The 24,266-nt window shown below is 36.5% G+C and overlaps 1 protein-coding gene across 1 annotated transcript in view; it reads left to right on the top strand.

Moving 5' to 3' along the window:
• efna5b (ephrin-A5b) overlaps window positions 1-18,226 on the top strand; it is an 85,135-nt gene extending 66,909 nt beyond the window's left edge. The window contains exons 2-5 of the mRNA XM_026924443.3: window positions 1,279-1,571; window positions 11,666-11,731; window positions 11,989-12,069; window positions 15,066-18,226. Coding sequence (XP_026780244.1) covers window positions 1,279-1,571; window positions 11,666-11,731; window positions 11,989-12,069; window positions 15,066-15,193 — 568 coding nt within the window. The 3' untranslated portion in view covers window positions 15,194-18,226. The remainder of the gene's footprint in view (window positions 1-1,278; window positions 1,572-11,665; window positions 11,732-11,988; window positions 12,070-15,065) is intronic.
• Window positions 18,227-24,266: the final 6,040 nt, after the last annotated feature.

Below are 24,266 nucleotides of genomic sequence, written 5' to 3'. Positions count from 1 at the left end.
AATAGAGTATATTAGCAGCATGTTGCAACTCCTCTTATTGCTTATTAGAGACGCACTGAGGACTGAGTGCTGGAGTTTGTCTCTGTCCCCGTATATTATGTAAGATGTGCTTGCATTGGATGAAACATCCTCAGCTCCTCATATCAAAGTGATATGATGCCATATGATGTCAAGATACCATGATGTCATTCATAGTGCCCACATCAAATCAAGTGATGAACTCACTGGGTTTACTGCAGCCATTCTTCATCCACCTTAACCTTAAATGTGCTACCTGACTGCTGTAGTGAGAGGAACCTACTTTAACTGTAGTATTATCAACTTAATGACAAGGCCAGTTTAAACATTAACTGACATCACGCATTTATATGTTTCAAATGATATTTCTGTATGTTGTACACACATACTGTACACACATGCAAGGTCTGTCTTCATGACTGTAATAAGTAAGAACTTTTCTATGGAAACAGCTGTTCTGTGTCCTGTCCTTCTCTCCTGTCTCCAAATCAGTCCTTTCTAACAGTGTCATTATTATTATTATTATTATTATTATTATTATTATTATCAGCCCTTTCATTCTTACTGCACATTTTGGCCATTCCACTAGAATACACAAGGTCATTGTGAATAGCCCTTGTAATGGTCCATATAGCTACCAGTTTCTTTTCCAGATACAAAGACATCCTTTTCATCTCTCCAATGTTTGATGTGAGGCAGAGCAGACTGAAAAAGTTACATGCACCGCTGGGACATATACAAGGGTGCAAGTCTTCAATTAGAAGTTCCAGCAAGCTTCTGTCAGGCGATCAATCTAACGAGACAAGGCTGATCCTCAGCTAATGCTTTGACCTGCTGTTCCCTGCTTAAAAAAGTGCCCAGCTAGTAGCAGGTGTTTTGAGGTCAAGGTTGTTAAAAAGCGAACAAAAATGAGTGGAAAACCTCAATTCAGTTGTGTTTGTCAAGAATCATTTAAAAGCCAGACAAATGGAGTTGTCACCTCATATTCCTCTTGTAGCTTTGACAATGTTAATGAGTCAACATGTTGCATCAGTGCTTTTAATTTGAATGAGATAATGTAAATAAAATGACATCAGTGCTATAGTGCATCATCCCAGATTCACTGCTTGATTTCTTATCTGATTTCTTATCTCAGAACCTATTGCTTGTCTGGAGTATCTTGGCATTCACTTGCTGAGCAACAGTGACAAAGCACTCTTTTGAAAATAGTAGAAGTGACAAGAAGTTAACAGCTAGTTTTCATTTCTCTCTATCATGCAGGTTTCACCGTGGAGACTACCACATTGACGTCTGCATAAACGACTACCTGGATGTCTACTGCCCACACTATGAGGACTCAGTGCCTGAGGAGAGGACCGAGCGCTATGTCCTCTACATGGTGAACTACGATGGCTACAGCACCTGTGATGACACAGCCAAGGGCTTCAAGCGTTGGGAGTGCAACAGGCCACACTCGCCCAATGGGCCACTCAAATTCTCTGAGAAGTTCCAGCTCTTCACACCCTTCTCCCTGGGTTTTGAGTTCCGGCCAGGCCGAGAGTACTATTATATATGTAAGTAAATCGGCATTTCACACTGTGACTGATCTCTAGGCACAGTGAGAGTTTAATTTTACTACTTTGTTTTTTCACGCATCAAAAGGGGCATTTAGAACAAGCACAAGTATAGTTTAAGTATATGAAGATTCCAACTAAATAATCTTTCCCATTTGCTTGTATGAAATATAATCATAATCATATAATTTGCATCTTGAAAAGACTAGCGTGGTCAGTCATTTTTAAAAGTTGAGAAAGGTCATAAAATTGAATATCTTTATGATATGTTTAAGGTGTCTAAACTCAGGTATCCAAATATTCTCTGATTCAGGTTGTGATTTATGTCTCTTATTGATTTTACTGCTTTTTTAATACAAATTCCAGGGTTAGCAATTGTTAGCATGTTCCAACAGGAGCAGTGGGCTAGCAGGGCTCAGCCCTGTCTTTCAAAGATGAAAAAAATCAACATAAGGTTTAATTTTTGCCATCCTTATTGTCTTATTTGTGGTTACCAAATGTTCTAAAAACTGTTCTAAAAACTGAGTGCAACAGCACCACCAGGGGTCATAAGAAAAACACAAAGAATGGTATGGGAGACACTGTAGTTGTAACGAGCCCTGCGCTGTAAATTCAGTGACAGTTGTGTCAGGTGATTTCGCAGAGTGACACGCCCCCTAGATTTCAGCTTCATTTAGGCTAATATCTTTTAGCCCGTTTCAGTGATGCTTCCATAATAAGTCATCAGCAGCCGGCCAAATTTTCCTACACTGAATGCAATTTACCACACAATTATAAGAGTTGTTGTGTGTGTCTGGACAATGAACATCTGTGTGTGTCTGGACAATGAACATCTCTCACAAAAAAAGTAGAAAATCTGAGCTGCTGGTTGAAGAACACATGTCCTTCAGTGTTGAGATAAGCACTAATAAGGCTAAGCCTAATTAGTTTTCCACATAAGACCTGCTTTAAGACCATGCTTCTGCTCCTGTGTCCTGAGACGTCATTACACTCTGTATATATTACATACTTGACTGGAGAAGGCATAAAACCTGTCAAGCTCATCCTTCTTCTACAAACCCCTTTTCACTACAGACTAAACATCTGTGAAAGATATTTGCTTTCTCTGATTGATTCACCTGTCTGTTTCTGTCTGCTCCTTTTGCCTGAGGAGTTTATGCTTTATAGTCTCGCTCTTGTTGCCTACATGCAGCAAGTTGTCTTTAACCTAAATGCATATAAATGACTCATTTGCTGGTGTACTCTGTAAAGTGACCTTGAGTATGAGAAATGTTATTATTATTATTATTATTGTTATTATTATTATTATGAGTAGTAGTAGTAGTAGTAGTAGTAATTTATTATTATGATCTTTTAATTATTTAACACATGCTGAATATATTTCTTTAGAACATTCATAACTGTTGCATGTAGTATAGTGTGGGTTGTATATATTAACTCACTTAAATCTTTTCAGGCAGAAGTTGTTTTGTAAATGGGTTTTTTTGTAAATGGCTCTTAGGAGATTAAAATCTTTCCCCAAATTCATTTGTCAAGCTTTATACTTTGCATGTTCTCCGCATGTCCACATGAGTTTCCACAGGGATGGTGTTTTGTCGACTCTAAATTACCCCTAAATGTGAATGAGTGTGTAGATGCAAACATGCATGGTGTCCTGCAATGGACTCGTGTGCCATCCAGGGTGTATTCCCTCCAGTGTTTCTGTGATAGGCTCCAGATACACCACCCTGACCATGCTAAACTGAAGATGAATGAAGATTTCCATTGTGATTGTCTTTATTGCCTTGTAATTTCATAATCAGATTTTTCAGATGATTGATTATGCTGCTATTCACAGTGGATTTGATTAGGCATCTCAGCTAGTTAGATCTGCAGTAAGATCAGAGACCAAACCATACCCAAACGCAATCCATAAACAAAAATTTAATCAAAGTGTCATTCTTTGGACCATTTTTTTTTTTTTTTAAATAAATTAGGGACCGAATATCTTTAAATCAGGCAAACATGGCTCTCCTCCTGTTCTCTGGTTTCCTACCACCTCCAAACATAATAGTAGGCTACATTAAATTGCTTGGTGGGAATGGGTGTGTGTATGAGTGTGAGAATGTGTGTGAATGTGTTTTTATGGCGCCCTGCAATGGACTGGTGTCACAGCCAGGGTGAATCTCTGCCTCGTATCCACTGTTCCCAGGATAGGCTCCAAATTTACTGTGACCCAAGATAAAGCGATAAAGCAAGATAAACCCTCCTGTGGGTTTTTTTTTTGTATGCCAAATGAATGCCAAGTGGACATTAGGAAAATACCATGGCAAAAGTCCAGTGTGACCACTACTTGATAATGAGTAGTTTCTTCATAAAGAGACTACAGCCAGCCCTTTAGTTTTATATTGGATCCTAGGTTTGAATAAATGCAGGTTAAAGCTAACCTAGATGAACTAGTGTGGCTGGAGGCAAATACCTCTTTCATGTCTTTTCCTACTCAAGTGATTTGGCTTATTTGTGAGGCAAAGTTTAAAGTTCAGAAAGATGCATGTTCCTAAAAGGTTGTTCATTTGCTTGTTGTTGTGTGTTTTCTTGCTTGTTGTTTCTGTGGGTTCTGACTGGAGAGCTAAGACAACATTAAATGCATCTGTGTCTATGAATTATCTTTGACCTGGATTCTGTATTTCTCAAATGTGTGTTGACTTACAAATTACCGGGCAGAAATAATTGTCCCTTTGATGCGTGTGAATTTTTATTAGGAAAAGTCTCTTGGGTTGGTCTGATGACGAACTGCCACAGATATTACAGACTCAGTTAGAATTCAGTCCAACAATGAAAATTAAAACGTCAAATTGTGGCTTTCCAGATGGAGAAATGGCCCATTTTTTGTACTCTCCCCAGGTTCAGCAGGAGTGAGCTTGATCTGTAGTCTTTTTGATAGGTTTTAGGGAGAGGAGACAGAGTTCCTCTGTCTTTTCCTTGAGAAGCACAAGCAGGTTGATCAAGGAAAGCAGAGCCAGGGCTGGAATCAAATTGAGGCCATAATTCTTCTTTTTTTGTGTGTGTTGGCCATGACTCTGGGTCTGGAGAAGGTAAATTGTCTATCAGGATTCTGAGCTGGAGTAGACAAAGTGATATTTTTTTTATCTGGGACAAACAGCATTTACTTTTCTTTCTATTTTTTTTTTTAACTCGTTCTTCTCCATTCTGTACAGGCTTGAAAAGCAAGGGTACAGATGCTCACTTTATAGCCTTGAGGACAACACAGGAAGCTATTTAATGTTGCACACATCTGCAAGCAATTTAAGAGAATTCAGTATTAGCTCTTTGTGTGTGTGTGTGTGTGTGTGTGTGTGTGTGTGTGTGTGTGTGTAGGATGAGAAGTCTAGGCGTGAGCCTTTCGGGGTCAAAGGCCGGGGCATGTTGACGGCTCATGTGAACCCCCCACTTTGAAAAGCTTGAGGCAGCATCTTTTTCTAATATTGTGAATCTGAAGATAGATTTTAATCTCAGAAGGTCTGTAAATCCAATATTAGAGGAGATCCTTGGAGAGAGTTAGAAAAAAAGTGAATCACATTTTATGGTGTGAATAGAATGGAAAATGTGTATACTGCCCTCTGTGTTGCTGAAGGTCTTTATATTTGATTGATAATATTTGTGGCAGAGATGGCATGGCCGCACAGGACTTCAGTAAAAGAACATGTGCATCCGTTAAACGTGACTGCGGACATTTAGGTGTTTTTTTTTGTTTTTTTTTTTTGTTTTTTTCACAGGTCTAGATAGGGGTGGAACCTATTATTCACATTCACGTCACTACCTCAGACTGATCTTACTTTTGGTTGTGCCACCTTCTTTGATCTCTTTGTTTTCCATAGTATGTCACATTGAGAAGCATAAGAAGTCCATGTTCACATTGCCTCAGGCATTTTCATTTAGTTTAGTTTGACTTTATTCTCATCATTATTATACACAGGTGTAGAGTTTAACAAAATGCTTTGTGGGCTAGTTCAGCATGTGTAAACAGTGCAGTTACACAACCAGAGGTACATTACAAATAACATTAAGTACCATACGAGACCATAAGACCCAAGAACAATACGATAAATAAAAAGCAGTCAGCCACAGGACTGCAACATTACATTTAATATAGACATGATCTACAGAAATGAAGTGTCAGTGCTATATGTGTGTTATGGAATCCAATGTAAAAACCGGCTACTGTGCAGTTTTACTGGTGCAGCAGAAAACAGCAAGGTGCAGGAGTTCCTGAGAGGACCTTCACGTGACCTTTCCAAACGTCCTCATATGTTAACCTGACCAAAATGAATCCCTTAAACTGCCAGGATATCTCAGTGGATCCAAACGTAACATTCCTGACTCATGTAACTACACACCTTTCCTATTCGTTTCTTTGTGGTTACTGAAGGTGAACAAATGAATAATCAACTGAGATGTTAAGGTAGCTCTTGCCAGACAAAGTTTTACTGCAAATGTCAACAATCTAATGCCTGTATGTACATACAATATTGTCTATATGCAACACAAAAGCTGTTGCATTTTTTCAGCAGCTAATATAAAACATGGCATTAATTCAATTAGTGATGTGTGTGCTTGATAAGAGCTCGGCTCAACACACAGTGGTGCTACATTTGAAAAGTGAATATTTGTAGACAGAGCCCAGTGTAGACTTTTTAAAAGTTTATATATTTAGGATGTTGTGCATTTTTAATAAAAAAAAAAAACTAATTTCTAAATGGGATAATATAAGAACAAAAGGGCATAAGAGGCCACTTTTGCTTTGCTAGTGAATTTTCTCGCTTCCTGGAAAAGATATTGAAAGGAGAATTCATTTCTGTGTTGCTTATGCTCTTATCCCACACCTAAAATCTAGTGTTTTTCTCCTTGCTTTTGCTTTTATTTTCATCTCAAATAATTGTGAGAAAGGGTAAGTGGCATTGGAGCTTCGTGGAGAAACTCCTGAACTGCTGAGTTTAATATTGAGCTTTGGTCAGATTGCCAAGTCCCAAGAATGAGATTTAGTGCAAGTGACAGGATGACTGTGAGTTTAAATCCAAGCAATGCCAGGAAACCACTAGTGAATACTTAAGCAAGGCTCTTAACCCTCAACGTCTCAGCTGTACATTTGGATTGGAATTATAAGTCACTTTGTGTATACATGTTAGAAGCAGAGAAGCAGAGTTGACATCCATCCATAGATCTGTATGTTGAAAGGACATGTTCAGTCACGCTGTATCTCCAGATGAACACTAAATAGTCATTTAGACACATGTGCTCTTACACACCTCCAGAGTCCTGATGGCCATAGTATGGAAACCGGTTGGCTTAGTGTAGAAGGGCAGTGCAGCTTGGTGCAAATATGTTCCTGTAAATCAAGGAGTGCTCGGGTTGTCATTTAAGAGTTTGATGTGTTTTTAGCTGTATAAAAACTAATAATAATAATAATAATAATAATAATAATAATTATATAGAAGTAAAATATACACTATCAAGACTAGTCAAAAGTTTTTGAACACTAGATTTTAGCACTCTATATTTTTTACACTCTATATTTCATTTCTGTTTAAATAGCCTTAAATCTAACCAAGAAACAGTATAAGATCAATCGAGAAATGGTCATTATTAATTGTTTAATGAATAGAGAAACATACTCTATTTTATTGGAACAATCTAGATCCAATAACAAAAGCCCAAAGTTTTTATAACTCTAACTAGGCACTTGCAGCACACTACATCTTTATGTTTTAAAGTTAATACTAGTGACGGCATGGTGGCGAAGGTTTCCCAGGTCCCCTGATATCGTCTGTGTGGAGTGTCACATGTTCTCCCAGGATTGGCTGTGCTAAATGGCCCCTAAGTGTAAATGAGTGTGTGAACCTGACCAGGATAAAGCAGTTACTGAAGATGAATGAGTTTATACAAGCATTATCTACGTGTCTTTATGCACAGGCTTAGGACGTTTACCCTGCCTTTAATAAAGGCTCATTTAGAGTTTCATTAGGATTTCAAAGAGACAAGTTAATAGGTTCTACAAATATTTAGGTCTGTTTATTTAATTGCTATTCTGTCATCTTGTTGGGTCTGTGGCAGTAATAGTGATTAAACTGTATTAAAACATAAACTCTACGTGTGTAAAACCTTGACAGACATTTTATATGAATACTCTGTATGGACACCATTTCATGTTTAATTTATTCAAATTACTGTGAGCATGATAAATGAAACACATATGTTTGTGACTGTAAGGGTCTTGTTCATTCACATACATTCAGCAATTGACTGACAATTAAATATTGCAAATTATTTCAATTTAAATATTACACTGTCATTGTTACACGATTGTTAATCTGATATATGAAAAGGACATCCAGCAATCTAATGCAGAATATTTTAGAAAAGAATTAGAAGGCATCTCTTTCTCTACAGTGGTAAGGCCAGAAATTGAACAGTGAGTGGGCCAGGGCAAAACAGGATGGGCAAAGGTTTGAAAAGAAGAGCCAAATGCCAGCAGTGACTCAAAAGAACTTAAATGGTTGCAGAAAGTAGCCAACGAGTTGAAAGCTCGAAAATCGCTCAAGGGGTTTGTTCTTTTGCCAGTTCAGTAAACCATACTTCACTTCAGTTCACAACACATAGTACTGTCATCACAAATGCCAGTTGTACACTGTAGCATGCACACACACACATACACACACACACACTAACATGTTGACACAGCTACAGCAAATAAAAACCACACAAGAAAGAAAAAACATACTTTTCAAATCTATAGGCTTAACATTAGCACAACAAAAGATCTGTCACAGAATGCACTGAGTAGTACTTAACATTAAATATGGACTAAATCCAGCAGCTGAACACATCATACTTAATAGAAAATCACAGAATAAAACAGAACTGGTTGCAGAAAATAGGCTGATAAAATTAGAGGTTTTTATACTGCTATGTTTCAAGTGCTTTTGACATTTCAGTAAGCCAGTTAGAATTTAATTTCAATGAAATACCAGTTACAGTTATTCAAAATGCTATAGCCACATAGCTAGCCTATGTGAAATTAAATCCAGCATTCTGAGCAGCTTTCACAATCAAAACAGACACAACTGTAAAAAAAAAAAAAAAAAAAAGAAAGAAAGAAAAGTTGCACTGACTTTCAACAACATTTTTTTTTTTTAGCCTACTAAAACTAGTTGTGCAATGACAGAAATAGTTTTGAACATAGGCTATAGGTGAGGAACTGAGAAAATGTGCAGATTCACCCAGTGAGTGTCGTAGTTACATAAGCAGTCAGAGATGATGGGTTTCTCTTTGTTTCAGAAAAAAACAACAAATCACACAAACTGTTTTAGCTAAGATTTCTTTTTAATCTGTTAGACGAACCATTATAACGGTCTGTCGGATTAATCTTTGGTTGCGTTGACATTTAAAATGATTTTATTCAAGTGATTCAATGGATTTTAACAGTAGAGCGCCAGAATGGCCTACTGCCTCATCAGATTTTTATTCAATCATTTCTTTCACACATAACTACAGCTTTCACACATATAACTACATAACTACAGCTTTCAGAACACAGCCGTAATTTTATTGAGCATTTTTATTACAGTTGCGTTCCTCAACGAGATGCAGTTTTGTTCTTCAGCTGAGTCCGATCTCCACTCCACTCCACACGTTCCAGTGTTAACAGTAACGGAAATGCATTTCACATTATTATATCCTCTGATTACAGTGTATAGGCGGCAGGGGGAAAAGCATCCTTGGCGTTAGTGTTAGAGAATGTAAACTCTTTAATGAACTAGCCTGCTATACGGCTGCACATCACACAAAAAAGTTTACACCAGTTGCTGAGCAACATCACTTCACTGCGGCTTTTTAAAGTGGCAGCTCTGAGTGAGTGAAAACTTTTTTTTACTAATGTTAACAAGACCGTTGTGTAACTCATAGCAACAAGAGCACTTTTTTTTGGATGGGCCAGTCCTCCAAATAGTTTCACCATTGCTTCACTAGGACTGAGAGGCAGAGAGGTAGAAAAGAAATACAGCAAGAGAAAATGCTGAGTGAAAATTGGGCCAGAGGTCATTAATGTGTCTTTCTAACTTTTTCTCCTGGTCTAGATGTGGTTCTGCTTCTCACTCTGTTACAGTCTCTTGCTCTCACACACATTCACACAGTATAAGCTGTGAGCATTATATCACGTGAGCATTCTCTGGCATAACCTGCGACGTAAAATACACTCATGCATATGACCTGTAAGTCTGTCTTTTTCTCTTTCTCACACATTCTCTACTCTTTCTCTCTTTTTCAACCGCAGAATGAGTCAGAAAAACAGAAGGGGTTAAATAGGGACACAAGAAGAGAAAATGATCTCAATTTTTCAAGATGTTATCAGGCTGGACTCTTGTAGCCGCTAGCTGCATTTTTAATGTGTCCGCTTTTGCCTGTTCTATTCATAATACTAAATAAAAGGTCACAGTAATTAGCATGCTTTTACCTCTCGCATCTCAAACCTCCCACTGGATGCTTGTTATTGTGGTCTTCGTGGACTAGATGTAAATGGGGTTGAGCTCTGGGAATTTGATTCTTTGCTTTCTTTTTATTGAGAATACATCATTTTGTGTTCTTACACTTTTTTCACATGCTAGCGTGCATTTGTGATATGACCAATTAAGAATGCATTTGCACAGGGCCCAGAAATTTGTGAAACATTTCTGTGACTTTTTCTGGCTTGGAGCCAGTGAGAAGAGGCATTTAACATTTTAGATGTGAAATTTTTGTTTAAGTATAGGGAGTTAGAGTATTAATGTATACTTTAATTGACAAAGATTCCACTCTAATTTGAGATGGAGTCAGGGATATGTTAAACCTTTATTGTTGTTATTATTATTATTATTACTTTACTAGCTATGGGATTAATATTAAAGTTCTTATGCATAGCCATTGCATTGCAAACTACAAATTTAATAAACATAGAAAGTAGTTTTAATTTTATTTGGCCCCATGAATCTTGTCCAGATAATTTTACATTTATTTGATCTTTGGTCTGCTAATAATCTAGATTCTTTTTCAGCTAGACCCCCCATCACTGAGATAAGGTGAAACACCAATACTAATGGCAGATCACAAATAACAGGATGATATCCTATTTTTTCACCAGCAGGCACCCCAACTACACACCCTTCAGATTCCACAAGAAAGGGGCAATTTCCTGAATGAAACCACAAACTATGCTCAAAGGAACGAGGGATGGCCTGTCCCAGTGTGGTTGTTGCTAAAGATTAAGAGAGGGGAAATGGATATCCCATTCACACTTTCTTTTTCAGGTGCTCTCTGAGACCTCTGTGAGGACTGAACCAATGTTTGCACCACAGAAACTCTGCACTCTGTCTTATTCTAGTTGAAGCTGTTTTTGTTTAAATGTGATATTGCTTATTTCTTGAATTTATATTTTATTGTTGTTTGAACCCTCTCTCTACCCATTTTCATAATTTGCTTCTTACTACTAGCCATAGCTCTTGTGGAGAATTTACCAGGAACTAATGTGGCCATTTTATATACACTAGTTTAATGTAGTAGTTTACGTTTGGTAATGGTGAATAGTTTTGCATTACTTTGCATTAAGAAAAAAAAAACAGTGAAAGGAATGAGAGTTAGCAGAATGAGTTCAGTACAGTTGAGATAATTATGATCTACATCTAGTACTGAAAAAATGTAGGCAATTCAGGTTTTTTCATATAATGAACATATTTTCTATAATGCTCATTACTTACACATTGGCACGGTGAAAAGCCAAGACTACAGTTTCTGACAGTGTTTTTCATGTTTGGATGATAAAAATCTCACACCTATAAACTGAAAAATACAACAAGGTTAGTCTGATCTTGCTGAGCTTCACTGTCAAAACTCTAAGCAGTGAATAAGCCTCTAGCACTTCACAAGTTGTGAAGTTGAAATCATGTTGCTGGGTCTTTAAATCTTTTGTGTCACAATCATTACTCTGAATTCAACGAAACTGAACTGAAATAAATTTGTTTGAGACTAGAGAATTGAACTGAGCCTAATTCAACTGAACTGAATGGAAATTGTCTTCTGTGTTGCAGCATCCATGGTTACAGAGAGTGGAAGAAAAGGTTGTCTTAAGCTGAAAGTTTTTGTCAGACCAGCAAGTAAGTGCCATCAGTTACATGATGTAGTATTCACTAAATGTATTTATGACCGCTGCTTTCCCTGATTTTTCACAACATATTGGTTTTAAGTCATTTAAGGTTAGAGTACTACTTTTTTACATAATGGCAGTGGCTTGCATCTCTGTATGTGTTTTTTTTTTTTTTTATGAGCCTTTCTTTGGTGTGCTTGGAGAGACATCTTGGGGTCGCTAACATGTTTGGCTTATAATATTTTTCTTACCTCTTCTGTTTTCTAGACAGCTGTGTGAAAATCATAGGTGTTCATGATCGAGTGTTTGACGTTAATGACAAAGTAGACAATTCATTAGAACCAAGAGGTTAGTATGGCTTGGATTCTCTTTCTGTTTCTCTTTCTTGGATTTTCTTTCTGTTCTATGTCCTAGTCCTTGTATCTGTTCTCTGTCCCTTTTAAAAAAAAAAAGAGCATGTTTTCACATTTCAGTGCACTGCATGTGGGGCCCCTGTTGCTGATTCGATGATATATTACTTGATTATCTACAATGTATGGAACTGATTTTATGTCAGTAATTTTATGTTATTGACATTATGTCAGTAACATCAAAATAAGTCAGTTTTATTGAAATCCCATCCACATACACATACAGTGAGTCAGTATCTCCAAATGTCTCCAAGATCTTGTTACAGTATACAAGACAATACAAGTACTCTGTACAGAAGACTGATTAAAGTGCAAATAATACAACAGGTCTGTTGTGTTTTCAAGCAAAACGGCTGTTTCAGGAAAATGACAACCTTTACTGGAACTGAAAACATGGGTATAAACTGAAAAACACTGAGCAACTGATTATGCAGATTACGTGAAACTACAGGGTGTCCCAAAAGTCTCCATATGTAGAGGAAATTAACACTTGTTCATTTGTTATTAAAATTGTTAAAATGTAACTTTATTTAAAAAAAAACATCCTCTGCATGATTGCCATTTCTTTGTAAACACACACGGAGTCGTCTCTCCCAACGTTGGTTCCCAGTTTGGCAGCAGTGTGGTGTGTGACGTGTTTGCCATGTTTCCTGTTAAAGTCCATCACAACCTTGCGTCAGCTTCTCAATTCAGCCATGAGAATGATTTCAATACGTTCTTCTTTTGTCAAAGACATTCTTAAAGGCTGTCTGAAAAAAATATATATAAACTAAGTATGAAAAATTTTGGAAGACATTTTGCTACAAAGTGTTAATTTCCCCTGTGTGTGGAGACTTTTAGGACACCCTGTATAAACCATTACAGCAAACATAATGTGAGATAGTATATTACACTTAACCATTTACAAAATGTATACTTTCAGACAAGCTGAGAAAGCAAAAAGCACACCCATAAATGAATACATGCTGTATATGCATAGGGTTATTGGCTGCCTCAAAATTATTGGCTGCCTCAAAAGTTTATTTTAAAGCTGAATTCAATAAAAAATTACTTGTTAATGCCAGTGTTTCAGCTATGTTAGATTTTCCTTGCTTTCTTGCCTTTCACTTGTGTGAATACCTCAGGGACATGTAGTACCTTTAACCGTGCACATGAATATACATCTGTTGACATTTTATCTTCTTTTTCCTTTGCAGTTAGTGAAACGTATTTAATAGACTCAGTTTAAGCACTCAGTATGTTTAAATGTAAACAGTCATATACTGAAGTCTGGATATTAACACCACTGTGATTGATGACAGTGGTGTAACTTGTAAGCTGAACAGGGTTTTTAGAGTGCTCATTTGCCCAAACCATACACACATCCCTTTTTTTGTGTGTCAGCGTGGAGCCATTGATTTATTAGTCTAGGTACCTAGGGAGTGTGTGGAGGAGCTGGTTGCATGCATGCCTGCCTGTCTGATGCTCTCCCTAGTGAACCAGCCAGCAAACTTCTCCATCTGCACTAACATATTTGTCTCTTTGTGTTCTACACCTGTTGCTATTGCCTTCTCACGTTCCCTTATGGAGCACTGCTCCTCAAGTCTTTCTGCTTTTTAGAAACACAACAGGCTTTGATAATAATTCTGTTTTTTACTACTTTACTAATCTGAGCTAAAGAACATCATACAGAATATATAATAACCGAATTTTAACCCTTATGTTCTGCTCCAAACAGATTTTTTTTTTTTACTAAAGGAGGAACAGTCCTAAACTCATGATTTCCATAATAAAATATTTTTTTCAAAATGAAACCTTATGCATTTCTGAATTATTTACAAATCATTTAGATTACTTAGCTTACATTGCATAAAGCAATATAAATGTGTTAAGACTGGTCTTTGCAAATGTGCAAGCAGAGCTTATGTAGAATGAACTTCAAGCATGTATAGAATATAGAACTTATATCAGCTAACCTGATTTAATATTATTCTGAGGTGAAGGGCAAGCAAATGCGCTTCCTACCGCTAAACACTGGTTAAACTGGCTCCTTACATAAGATATACCAGGCAAAGTTAGAAAGTAAATAAAAACACAAAAATGAAATAAGTGATATAAGTGGATGTAGATGTCAAATGTACTTTAATAAAGGGATCAAATAAAAACCCAATTTTGGCCAAACCTCTTTTTTTTTTTGTTACATTTTGACTGTTCATCACAATTCAGAATTCTGTGGTTCGGACAGGTTTTTCCAGACCGCCACATAAATATGAAATAAAAAGGTGATTTTAGTATTACTTGCACTCATACTTGTGCATACACCTGCTATCTGGAAAATACAGAAGCAATATTGAGGGTTTAAAATCTCTATTACCATAAATATTGTTTGTATTTACAGTTATTATTACAGTTATTATTTATTAATCTTTTTTTTTGCTATTTAAAACTACTTCCAGGGTATATATCCAATTCAGGTTTACACATATAATGTCTTTTGACTTTGTACTTATAAATTTTAACAAAAAAGTGTGTATTCATAAGTGTATGTTTGTTTATGCTTATGAATACATACTGTGCTTTTTGTTCATATTTATTTGAAAAGTCAAAAGACATTATGTGTGTAAATTTGAAGTGAATATATGTCCTGGAACTATATTTTTATATAATAAAGTGTCCAAATACTTTTTTTTCCCCTAACTGTAAATAACTGAAATGAAGATTAGCTAGATTGGATATTTAAAAATACATTTTTCATCTGTGCAGCTGTAAAAAGTGAGGACATGGTCAGTGGGACATCCACTGATAAGTAGCTAGTGTATAAAACACAACAATGAATAGGAAAACTCCAAATGTCTTAATTGTAGCAAAATCCAAACCATGTTTTACTAGTTTATTGCATTAGTTTAGGTTTTATTCTGCCATGTAGCTAAGCACTTTTCTCTGTCTCCTTTCCAGATGATACCAGTCACGAATCAGCCGAACCTTCTCGGAGCGATACAGCTAATTCAGGGCATCGGCCCCTGATGGCACGTCCACTGATGGCTTTCTTGCTGTTCTGCATTTCTGCACTTCTCACCTTATAGCCCCGTATGTCCTTCCTGCAGACAAGTCCCAGCAGCCCCCACTACTCCTTGCCCAAGCAGCCACAAGGCTTGTACAGGCAAGGGCTGCAGGCCACAGGATTCTTCTGAGACTCTCCAGGAGCACTACATTTGGCCCTTTTTCCAAATATTTAAGTGGTCCTTTATCAAGAAGAAAAGATTGATTAGTAGTATGAGGGAGAAAAGCTAATCTGGCCTTTAGAAAATCAGCGGTGAACTCAATCAAGTTGTAACATCACTTGGGATCCATTCCAAGTAGCCAAGTTTGAAAAACTGTGGTTTTAAGTGGTTTTTAATTAAAATAAACATGTACAAATGTCTACATAAAGGGTGTTCCCTGGTACAGATTTATGAGACATTGAAGGTCTATTTGTCAGTTTGTTCCTGTTGGCTTTTTTTTCCTACCCCATAAAAATTTGCAAGGATCAACAGATTGTCAAAATCTAAATTTGACTAAAACTGCGTATGTCCAGATGGCTGGAAGTCTGGAGATTGCACTCAAAGGGGAAAATGGCTGTGTACGTTAATTGACATAATGTTGCATTGGAAATGAGAGGGAGGTAAAACATTTATTCTCTGCAAACAAGGGACTTATCTTAGTAGACCACAGCATTAAAACAGTGCTTTTGTATTTTGTAGGATAAACCTACTGCAGCATAAATAACTCTATTTTTCCTGTTGGCTTTTATCTATTGATATAAAATAGCAGCATTAACAAATCATAAAAACTCCTGGTCATAATGACTGTGAGTGTGCAGCTCTGTATATACAGCACCACAAGAGACTGCACATAGCTGACATTATTTCCCCCTAATTTTCTGGATGGAAATATTAGCATCTCTTGCACTCAGCTTTGCAAATAAGATCCAGAGCTAGGGAAAAAAAATGTATTTAAATCTAAAGAAGCATTTTATTTTCAACTGCATTGAAATGGCCATTAACCCACGTAAAGTGCCCACATATTCTTATACAACATTAACATTAACTGTGACACCAGATTTCTTTGTGAGCGTGCTCTTTGCCTTTGCATGGCAGCCTTAGATATAAAATGTGCTTTTGTCAGGCCTGCAGCAAGTAGGCTCAGGCTTGAGTAAGACCAGAGCGTGCCGAGTTACACCTCTAACTGTTTCCAATTTAAGTGACTCTCTAATGAGGTTTCAATTTGGCTGGCATGCAGAGCCTATGCTGTCTGTATTTTTGGTATTGAAACTAGAAGGTTAATTGCATGGACAGTGCTGAGGTGACTCAGATTTCACTGGGACTTTTTTTAACCTTGTGGTCAGAGGGTTCTGTGTGGAGTACACAAACAACAGCTCAGGCTGAGAAGTTGTTGTGGTGAAGGCTTTGGCAATTAGGTAGCTGGCACAATAAACAATGGTGGGAACTTTTGAAAAAGTCTGATATTGTGTAATTGTTTCTGTTTTTCAATTCTCAGTAGGCCCGTTTTTCCCTACTTTCCCTTTCTGGGGTCCTGGAGAGAAGGTGCATTCCTGTTAGAATGGTAACTGTCTGTGCAGAAAGACCACTTGGGATGTTAAACTAATTTAGATGAGGAAAAATGCCACCACATGTGCTTAATTTCATGGTCCAAATCCAAAACTATGGAAGCCTTTGGAACTCTAATCCAATAGTATTTGTATACCTACCATTTATACTCTTGATTATTATGCTTATCATACTTTATACACACTTTAAAACAGGAAATAAGGCGCAATTACATGGATACTGTGTATCCTAAAGTAGTCAAGATGTCATTAAACAACTACAGAAAACATCACTGACCACATTATTATTATTATTATTATTATTATTATTATTATTATTATTATTGATATGCGAAAGCTGCTGTATATAGTGTTTGATATGGAGGTATTCATTTGATTAAATCTTTTCTAAAAAAAACCTAATAAAGTGAAAAAAGATTTCTGAAGAACTGAAGTGAGCATACACATGAACGTGATCTTCAGAAGCCAATGGAGCCAGTACCTAACAAACTTAGATCTGTGGAGGGAAACCAACCGGCATCCGGAGTGTTTCATCTTTCACATGCCTGTATTTCAGATCTCCTCCCACCACCGCCATCAACTGGAAGATTCAGTCAGAGAGCAGTGTCGGAATGTACGTAACTGGATTCAGTGTTTTTGAGGGTTTCATTGTCTGAAAGCATTTGTTTTTCAGCCTTTTTTTTCCATGACAGACTTGTCAGTTTCATTATGTGGCATGCGCATGAACTCGACAGTGAAAAACATGTTAGATAAAGTGTTGTTTTTGCTTGTTTTTCCACTCTGGTTTTTCTGTATGTTGATGACATAAAATAAGTGTTTCTCTCAAAGCTTTGTCCATTGAAATGGGAGCATTGCACAGATGAGTAGATGAGATGTTTTACCCAAACTACCCAGCAGGATGGAGGATGACTGTATATAGCACTGTTATGGACTGGCAGCAAGGAAACAGGGATACAGCAAGGTTATGTTTGCTTTGTGTTTCTTCTAATAAAGGGAATCTGTCCTCCATAAAATAATTTATTTAAACCATGAAAATCATGTTATTACACTATAACACAACGCTTGCAATGCTTGCCCTTTTTTTTCCTCTTTGTGAGATGCAGCCACTTTTGGTTGTCAATGAGGTGGCCTTTCCTGCCGTAGTCCTTAAATCCTTTAAAATGCCAAGACCAGTGTTTGTACCATCTAGTCATTGGCACCATTGTTCTGATTTTTAGGTATTATTTTAGTTTGTCGTTTACTCAACCCTTACCCTTTTTCTCATATTCTGGGGATAACTCATTTGTACATATACTGTATATCAGAAGGCCCACATGCTCCTGTCTTTTTGTTTGTTTGTTTTTTTGTGATTCTCATTTTTCCTTTGCATCTCTTGGTGCTGTGTTTGATCAGCTTTCACCACTGTACAAACAGGAACAGAATTTTGAACAAATAATAATAATAAAAAAGATCTGTATTTGTATATACATGTGTCTGAGCAACTATGAATAATGATTAAAGGAAAAACACATTTCTTTGTTCTGTTGCATGCGTGTTTGTGCTTTTAATGACAAATAATTTACACCAGATTATTGGTTAAAAACATAACAGTATGTTCATTTGGGAAAGCTTGTCACTTTATTAGTGTTGCTTATGAACATTTTACAAAGAAAGGCAGGACAAAAAAAATTCAATCGAGCAATCTTGTGTTGTTGGCATACAAGGAAAGTCTACTTATTTGCTCTACATCAATCTTCAACATCAATCTTCAAAATAGAGTAGTTCACTGCTGGAAAATCGACAGCATGCAGGCTATTTTGTAATGGAGAAATATATCCACTCTTTTCATATCAATATAAAACATGGACAATGTTGTCTATTAAAGTATAATGTCAGTGGTGTTAAATGAACTTTGCCTGCAGTGAGATTTAAAATGTCTGTAAAATTAAAATTGGCTTTTCAGAGCCTTTCGTATATGATTCTTAGCAATACGGATACTTTTGGGCCAGCAAAATTTTTTTGTAGATACTTAGATATACGTTCTAATATTTAGATCTAAATTTTATTGTTTCTAACTTATGGGAATTTCCTGGCCTTGTCCTGCACTCAGTTAGGGGCATTAAATATTATCTAATATCATTATCTGACCCTCCTGCGTATACAGTCGGCAGAGGTGTGGTATATGTTGAACACTATTTGCTTTTGTTGACATAAGTCAAGGCCATCCATATGCTATATCAAGTCAAGTTATCATATACACTAAGTGAGTGTCCAAATAAATCTTCACAATACAGCAGCACACTCATACAAAAATTTATAACGAAAGGGTAGTGACAGCTGGTCATCATATTAGATGTGAAGGATAAAATTTAATTTCTATCAAAAGCTCGATCATTTTGCACACACACACGCACACACACACACACACACACACACACACACACACACACACACTTAAAGGCAGACAGACAACTGCATTCCTGATTTCTTATTTTTTAAAAGAGTTTCAAGTCTCTAATGCTCTACTGGCTTGATGCTGTTTCCTCTGAATACCAAACATGGTAAACATAGAAGCTGTTACCCTTTCTTAAAAATCAATCAGTCAATAAATAAATAAATAAATAAATGAACTAACTTGTGGTTTTGTTGTCTATCCTTATGTGCAATTTGTACTTTGTGTGGGCAATGTGTGCTTAGTCTATGCACTTTTAGTTTCCCCTCCAAAGGCAAAAAATGATGATAGAGTAAATAATCCACCTTTGTTCGCATTATGCATATGACTATATTTCACATGCGCCTTCTCAATTATTGAATATCAGCCCAGATGGAGATAGGCTGCATGAATGTACAGTCTGGTCTAGAAAGAAATCAGCCCCAGCGTCACTTCTTCATGCCATTCTGTGTTAAATATTCTTATGACCATTGGTGGTGCTGTTGTCAGCTTAAGTTGACAAGAGTTGTTTGTGTCCTTGCGTTTTGGGTACAGCATCAAGTATTTAGTTACATTCGTGTTATGCAACAAAGCCAGAAATTCTGTCCCAAATATGCAACAGATAAGTCATGTAACTGAAATACTCGGATTCATTTAGAAGTACTTTATTCTCCTCTGAACAGATGCCAACGCCCATTTTTGAGGATACTGCTTGTCTTTGGAAATCATATGAGAACAGCTGGTCCATTGATGTTAATGGAATATGATATGAATGCCTCAATTTTCACTGAGGTCCACAATGAGCTTCTTTCTGACATTCAGGGCAAACTTCTGTGGGGACACCATGCAAACAGGCTGTGTATATCTCTCATAACAGCTTATGAGTCCAATCACTGTGAGATGATTTAGCTGTTGTTGTAATGTTTAATTAAACAGTTATAGGTTAACAAACTGTATAAATATGTATATATATGTTTACAGTTAAATGTATTCAATTCAATTCAATTCAATTTTATTTATATAGCTCTTTTAACAATGGACATTGTCAAAAAGAAGCTTTATGAAAACCCGGAAATAAAATAATAATTTAAATGTATCCCTAATGAGCAAGCGGTGGCAAGGAAAAACTCCCTAAGACGACAAGAGGAAGAACCTTGAGAGGAACCAGGCTCAAAAGGAACCTTCCTCATCTGGGTGACACTGGGTGGATAGTGTGATTATAATTATAATGATTATCGTGTTAGGGAGTTTTTCCTTGACACCATCGCCTCTGGCTTGCTCGTTAGGGATAAACTCGTACATTTACAATTTATATCCTGAATGTATTTATTTCTGTAAAGCTGCTTTGTGACAATGTCCATTGTTAAATGCACTATAAAAATAAAACTGAATTGAATTGAATTATACCTTTCCTGTGGCCAGAGGTCCATCAGAACTATTCTATATGTAAATGTGTATGACAGAGAAATGTTCATGGTTGATTTTGTAAGTAATAGATGATCAGGACCCTCATGTGTCTTTGTGTTCATACAAAAAAGGCCATGTACACCAAATTTCATGAATACATTGGCAAGTATAAAAAGTAAACTTGACATTAGGATGTGCTGCAGTGCAAACTTTAGACCATGTGTTTTCTGCTGGGTTTTGCTAATTGATGACTTTGCCTAAATGGCAATGTAATGAAAGTTGCTCTGAGAAAAGGTTTCTTTCGTGAGACCCTTGCAAACAGCATCTTGTTATGTCTCCTTACACTGTAAAACATGATAGCCCCAATAAGGTATGTGAACTTATTTATTCTCAAATCCAAGATTTGGATTTTGATCTCAAGTTTATAAGTTTTCAAAAATTAAACTTAAAGTAGTCCATTGTCTTGACTTGGCTTTGAAACAAAGATTATCTTCAAATTGAGTTTACTCATGTTTTTAAGGCAGCGGGTTAACTTTCATTTCTAACTTGAAATGTCTTACAGTGTACCCCTGATGTGAGGCATGCATAATAAAATGTGGATAAAATATGGATAAAAAAATAATGTTTGGTAAATTTGAGTAAAATGAAAATATGGAAACAAAGTATGTTACAAACAAATATATCACAAAAGTAAAAGAAGAGCAGCATGCTTCTAAACAGATTCATTAGGTTTGCCAGCTCATATTCTCATACTGTAATTAGTTTATCAGTGATTACACTTTCTTACCACTTGGGGTTTTGTGTTTCGTAATGGTAAATTAATTTCAAGGAAGTCTCACCGATAAAAGTGGCAAATGTTTTAAAGGGGGAATGAAGGAAGAGAGGAAAATTTTGACCGTCAGATCATTCAGGAAGGAGCAGAAATCTAATGAAGCATCACAGTAAATAGCTCTCAGAGATGACTCTGCCTCCAATATAACAACTGGCTACTGTAACTGGTGAATTGAATATGAATTCTGACAGACAGATTCATGGCAATTGAATCAAACATATAGATTTTGTATAACACCAGAATCCTACCCAAAGAGCAGCCGTAGGTGGACAACAGAATATTTGTGTTTATCATATTCACTGCTGTGCTATGTGTGTGTGTGTGTGTGTGTGTGTGCGTGTGACTTAGCAGAAACACTTGTAGGAAGATTAGAGAGGCACAACTAAAAACAAAGATATATTTATTAGTATACAACTTTGATAAATATTAATTTCTACTAAATGTCTCTCATTCTTTATGATTATCACCCTTTATTGTTGATGCATGCATGCACCTTAAATGAATAGTTATTTAATCATCCATCTGTTACTCTGGCTATTTAAACACCAGAATGTGGTGAATAAATTCCTTACTCAAAACTTCAAGTCAAGCAACAAATGACGTGCTGTGACTTCATATTGTGGTACCATACAATGGACATTTGGTTAATGATAGGAAATTTCAGCTGAGTTAGTTGAGTGTTTCAGCATCTGTTTCTAAGTGGAAGTGAATGAATGAGCTGTGTGGGGTCTAATAAGAAACAGCAAAGTGTACTAATCCACAAAGGATTACACACGGTTTATGAGTGCCATTACAAAATGCCTACACCCAGAAAGAAACGTTAAAAAGGAATTTGTTAAAAGTGGCTGTAAGCACTTTCTTGGCTTCTGGTAGTTAATTCTGATCTGTTGCATAACAAAGATTTGATAAACGTTTCATATAATCTTACACTCAAGATTTTAAGATAAAATAGGATTGCTAATAATAACATACATTTACCCAAAATCTGTTAATACTGTTTAAAATAAAAGGGCATGATGTAATAATTTTTTGCATTTTACATAACAATTACACTGTTATTCCATTTCAACAATAATATTCTTTTTATTTTTTTTAAAGGGCAAAGAACCTTTATTGATTATCTGAATTTATTATATTTACAAGCTACATTTGGAGACCTCAGGTACTCTGTTGTCATCACTGTTTTATCTCAGCTCGTATTTATGCAGTTTACAAACCGAATCTATTAGGTTTATTTCTATTTTTCTGTGGCACATAACCAACAACTTGACCAAAGCCGGACATTGACTGCTTAACAACAGCACACTTAGCTACCAAACAGACAATTAAAACACCTTTAGGCAGACTGGAAACTTATTCAGGTAAAAGTAGATATATGGAAGCAAAAATTAAAGTATTTACATTTAAACATACTCAATTATTTAAGAGTAAAAATTAAATACTATTAAATGATGAAAAGAACAGCCCACAAGTTCATCATGCCTGAGCCTATACTACAAGCTAGTTTACTAAGCAATCAGTCATAACCTAACTAACTTAGACAAACTTAACTAGCTATCCAATTTAACCAGCTAATTTACAAAATGAGCTAATTTACCAAACTTAAAATCGACGAAGCATACTACTTTAGATTTTAAAGGCTGATGTGAGAAAAAGAAAGTACACCTTCCCACAATTCTTTAAATGATTTTACTTATCAGGGGATAAAAAACAATTGTGTGGTCTTCACAAACTTCTATAAAAAAACAAATAACCTCAGGTGACCACAAAAAAACCACAAGAGATTTCAATATGTAGTCATTTTTTCACAAAAAGTTCAGAAACCAGTTGAGAAAAAAATAAGTACACCCTTTAATTCAGTAACACTTTAATTCAGAACTACCTTTAGCAACAATAGCATGAAGTGAACATTTTCTGCAGGAGTCTCTTACATCATTTTGGAGAAATTTTGACCCACTCTTCTTTACAACGTTACTTCAGTTCATTGATGTTTGAGGGCAATTGTTTATGCACAGCTCTCTTAAGATCTCGCCACAACATCTCAATGGGGTTGAGGTCTGGACTTCGACTTGGCCTTTCCACCACCTTCATTTATGCAGTAATGGCAGCAGCACAATGCATAAATTCATGCAGATACAGGTCAAGACCTTCAGTTAATATTCACGTCAAACATCAGAATTGGGAAAAATGTGATCTCTGTGACTCTGTGTCAGATGGGCTGATTTGAGCATTTCAGAAACTGCTGATCTCCTGAGATTTTCACAAACAACAGCCTCTAGAGTTTACACAGAATGGTGCAAAAAACATTGAGTGAGCGATGGTTCTGTGGGTGGAAATGCCTTGTTGATAAGAGAAGTCAGAGAAAAATGGCCAGATTGCTTTGAGCTGACAGGAAGGATATAGTAACTCAAATAAACACTCTTTACAACCGTGGTGAGCAGGAAAGCATCTCAGCATGCACAAAACATCGAACCTTGTGGTAGATGGGCTACAACAGCAGAAGACCACATTGGGTTCCACTCCTGTCAGCTAAGAAAAAGAATCTGAGGCTATCATGGGCACAGGCTCATTAAAACAGCTGAAGATCAGAAAAAAAAATCACCTTGTCTTTTTTCTGTCTTCAACTGTCTGTCCAGGTTCAGTGAGTTATTAGGGAACACCCCCATCATGGCCACGGTATTCCCTAATAGCAGTGGCCTCTTTCAGCAGGATAATGCCCCCTGCCACACTGCAAAAATTGTTCAGAAATGGCCTGAGGAACATGACAAAGAGTTCAAGGTGTTGACTTGGCCTCCAAATTCCCCAGATCTCAATCCTATTGAGCATCTGTAGGATGTGCTGGACAAACAATTCTGATCCATGGAGGCCCCACCTCACAACTTACAGGACTTAAAGGATTTG

Source organism: Pangasianodon hypophthalmus, chromosome 8 (assembly GCF_027358585.1).
Source record: "Pangasianodon hypophthalmus isolate fPanHyp1 chromosome 8, fPanHyp1.pri, whole genome shotgun sequence".
Classification (NCBI taxonomy): domain Eukaryota; kingdom Metazoa; phylum Chordata; class Actinopteri; order Siluriformes; family Pangasiidae; genus Pangasianodon; species Pangasianodon hypophthalmus.
The sequence above is the reverse complement of the archived record's forward strand: the minus strand, read 5'-3'. Positions and strand labels throughout refer to the sequence as shown.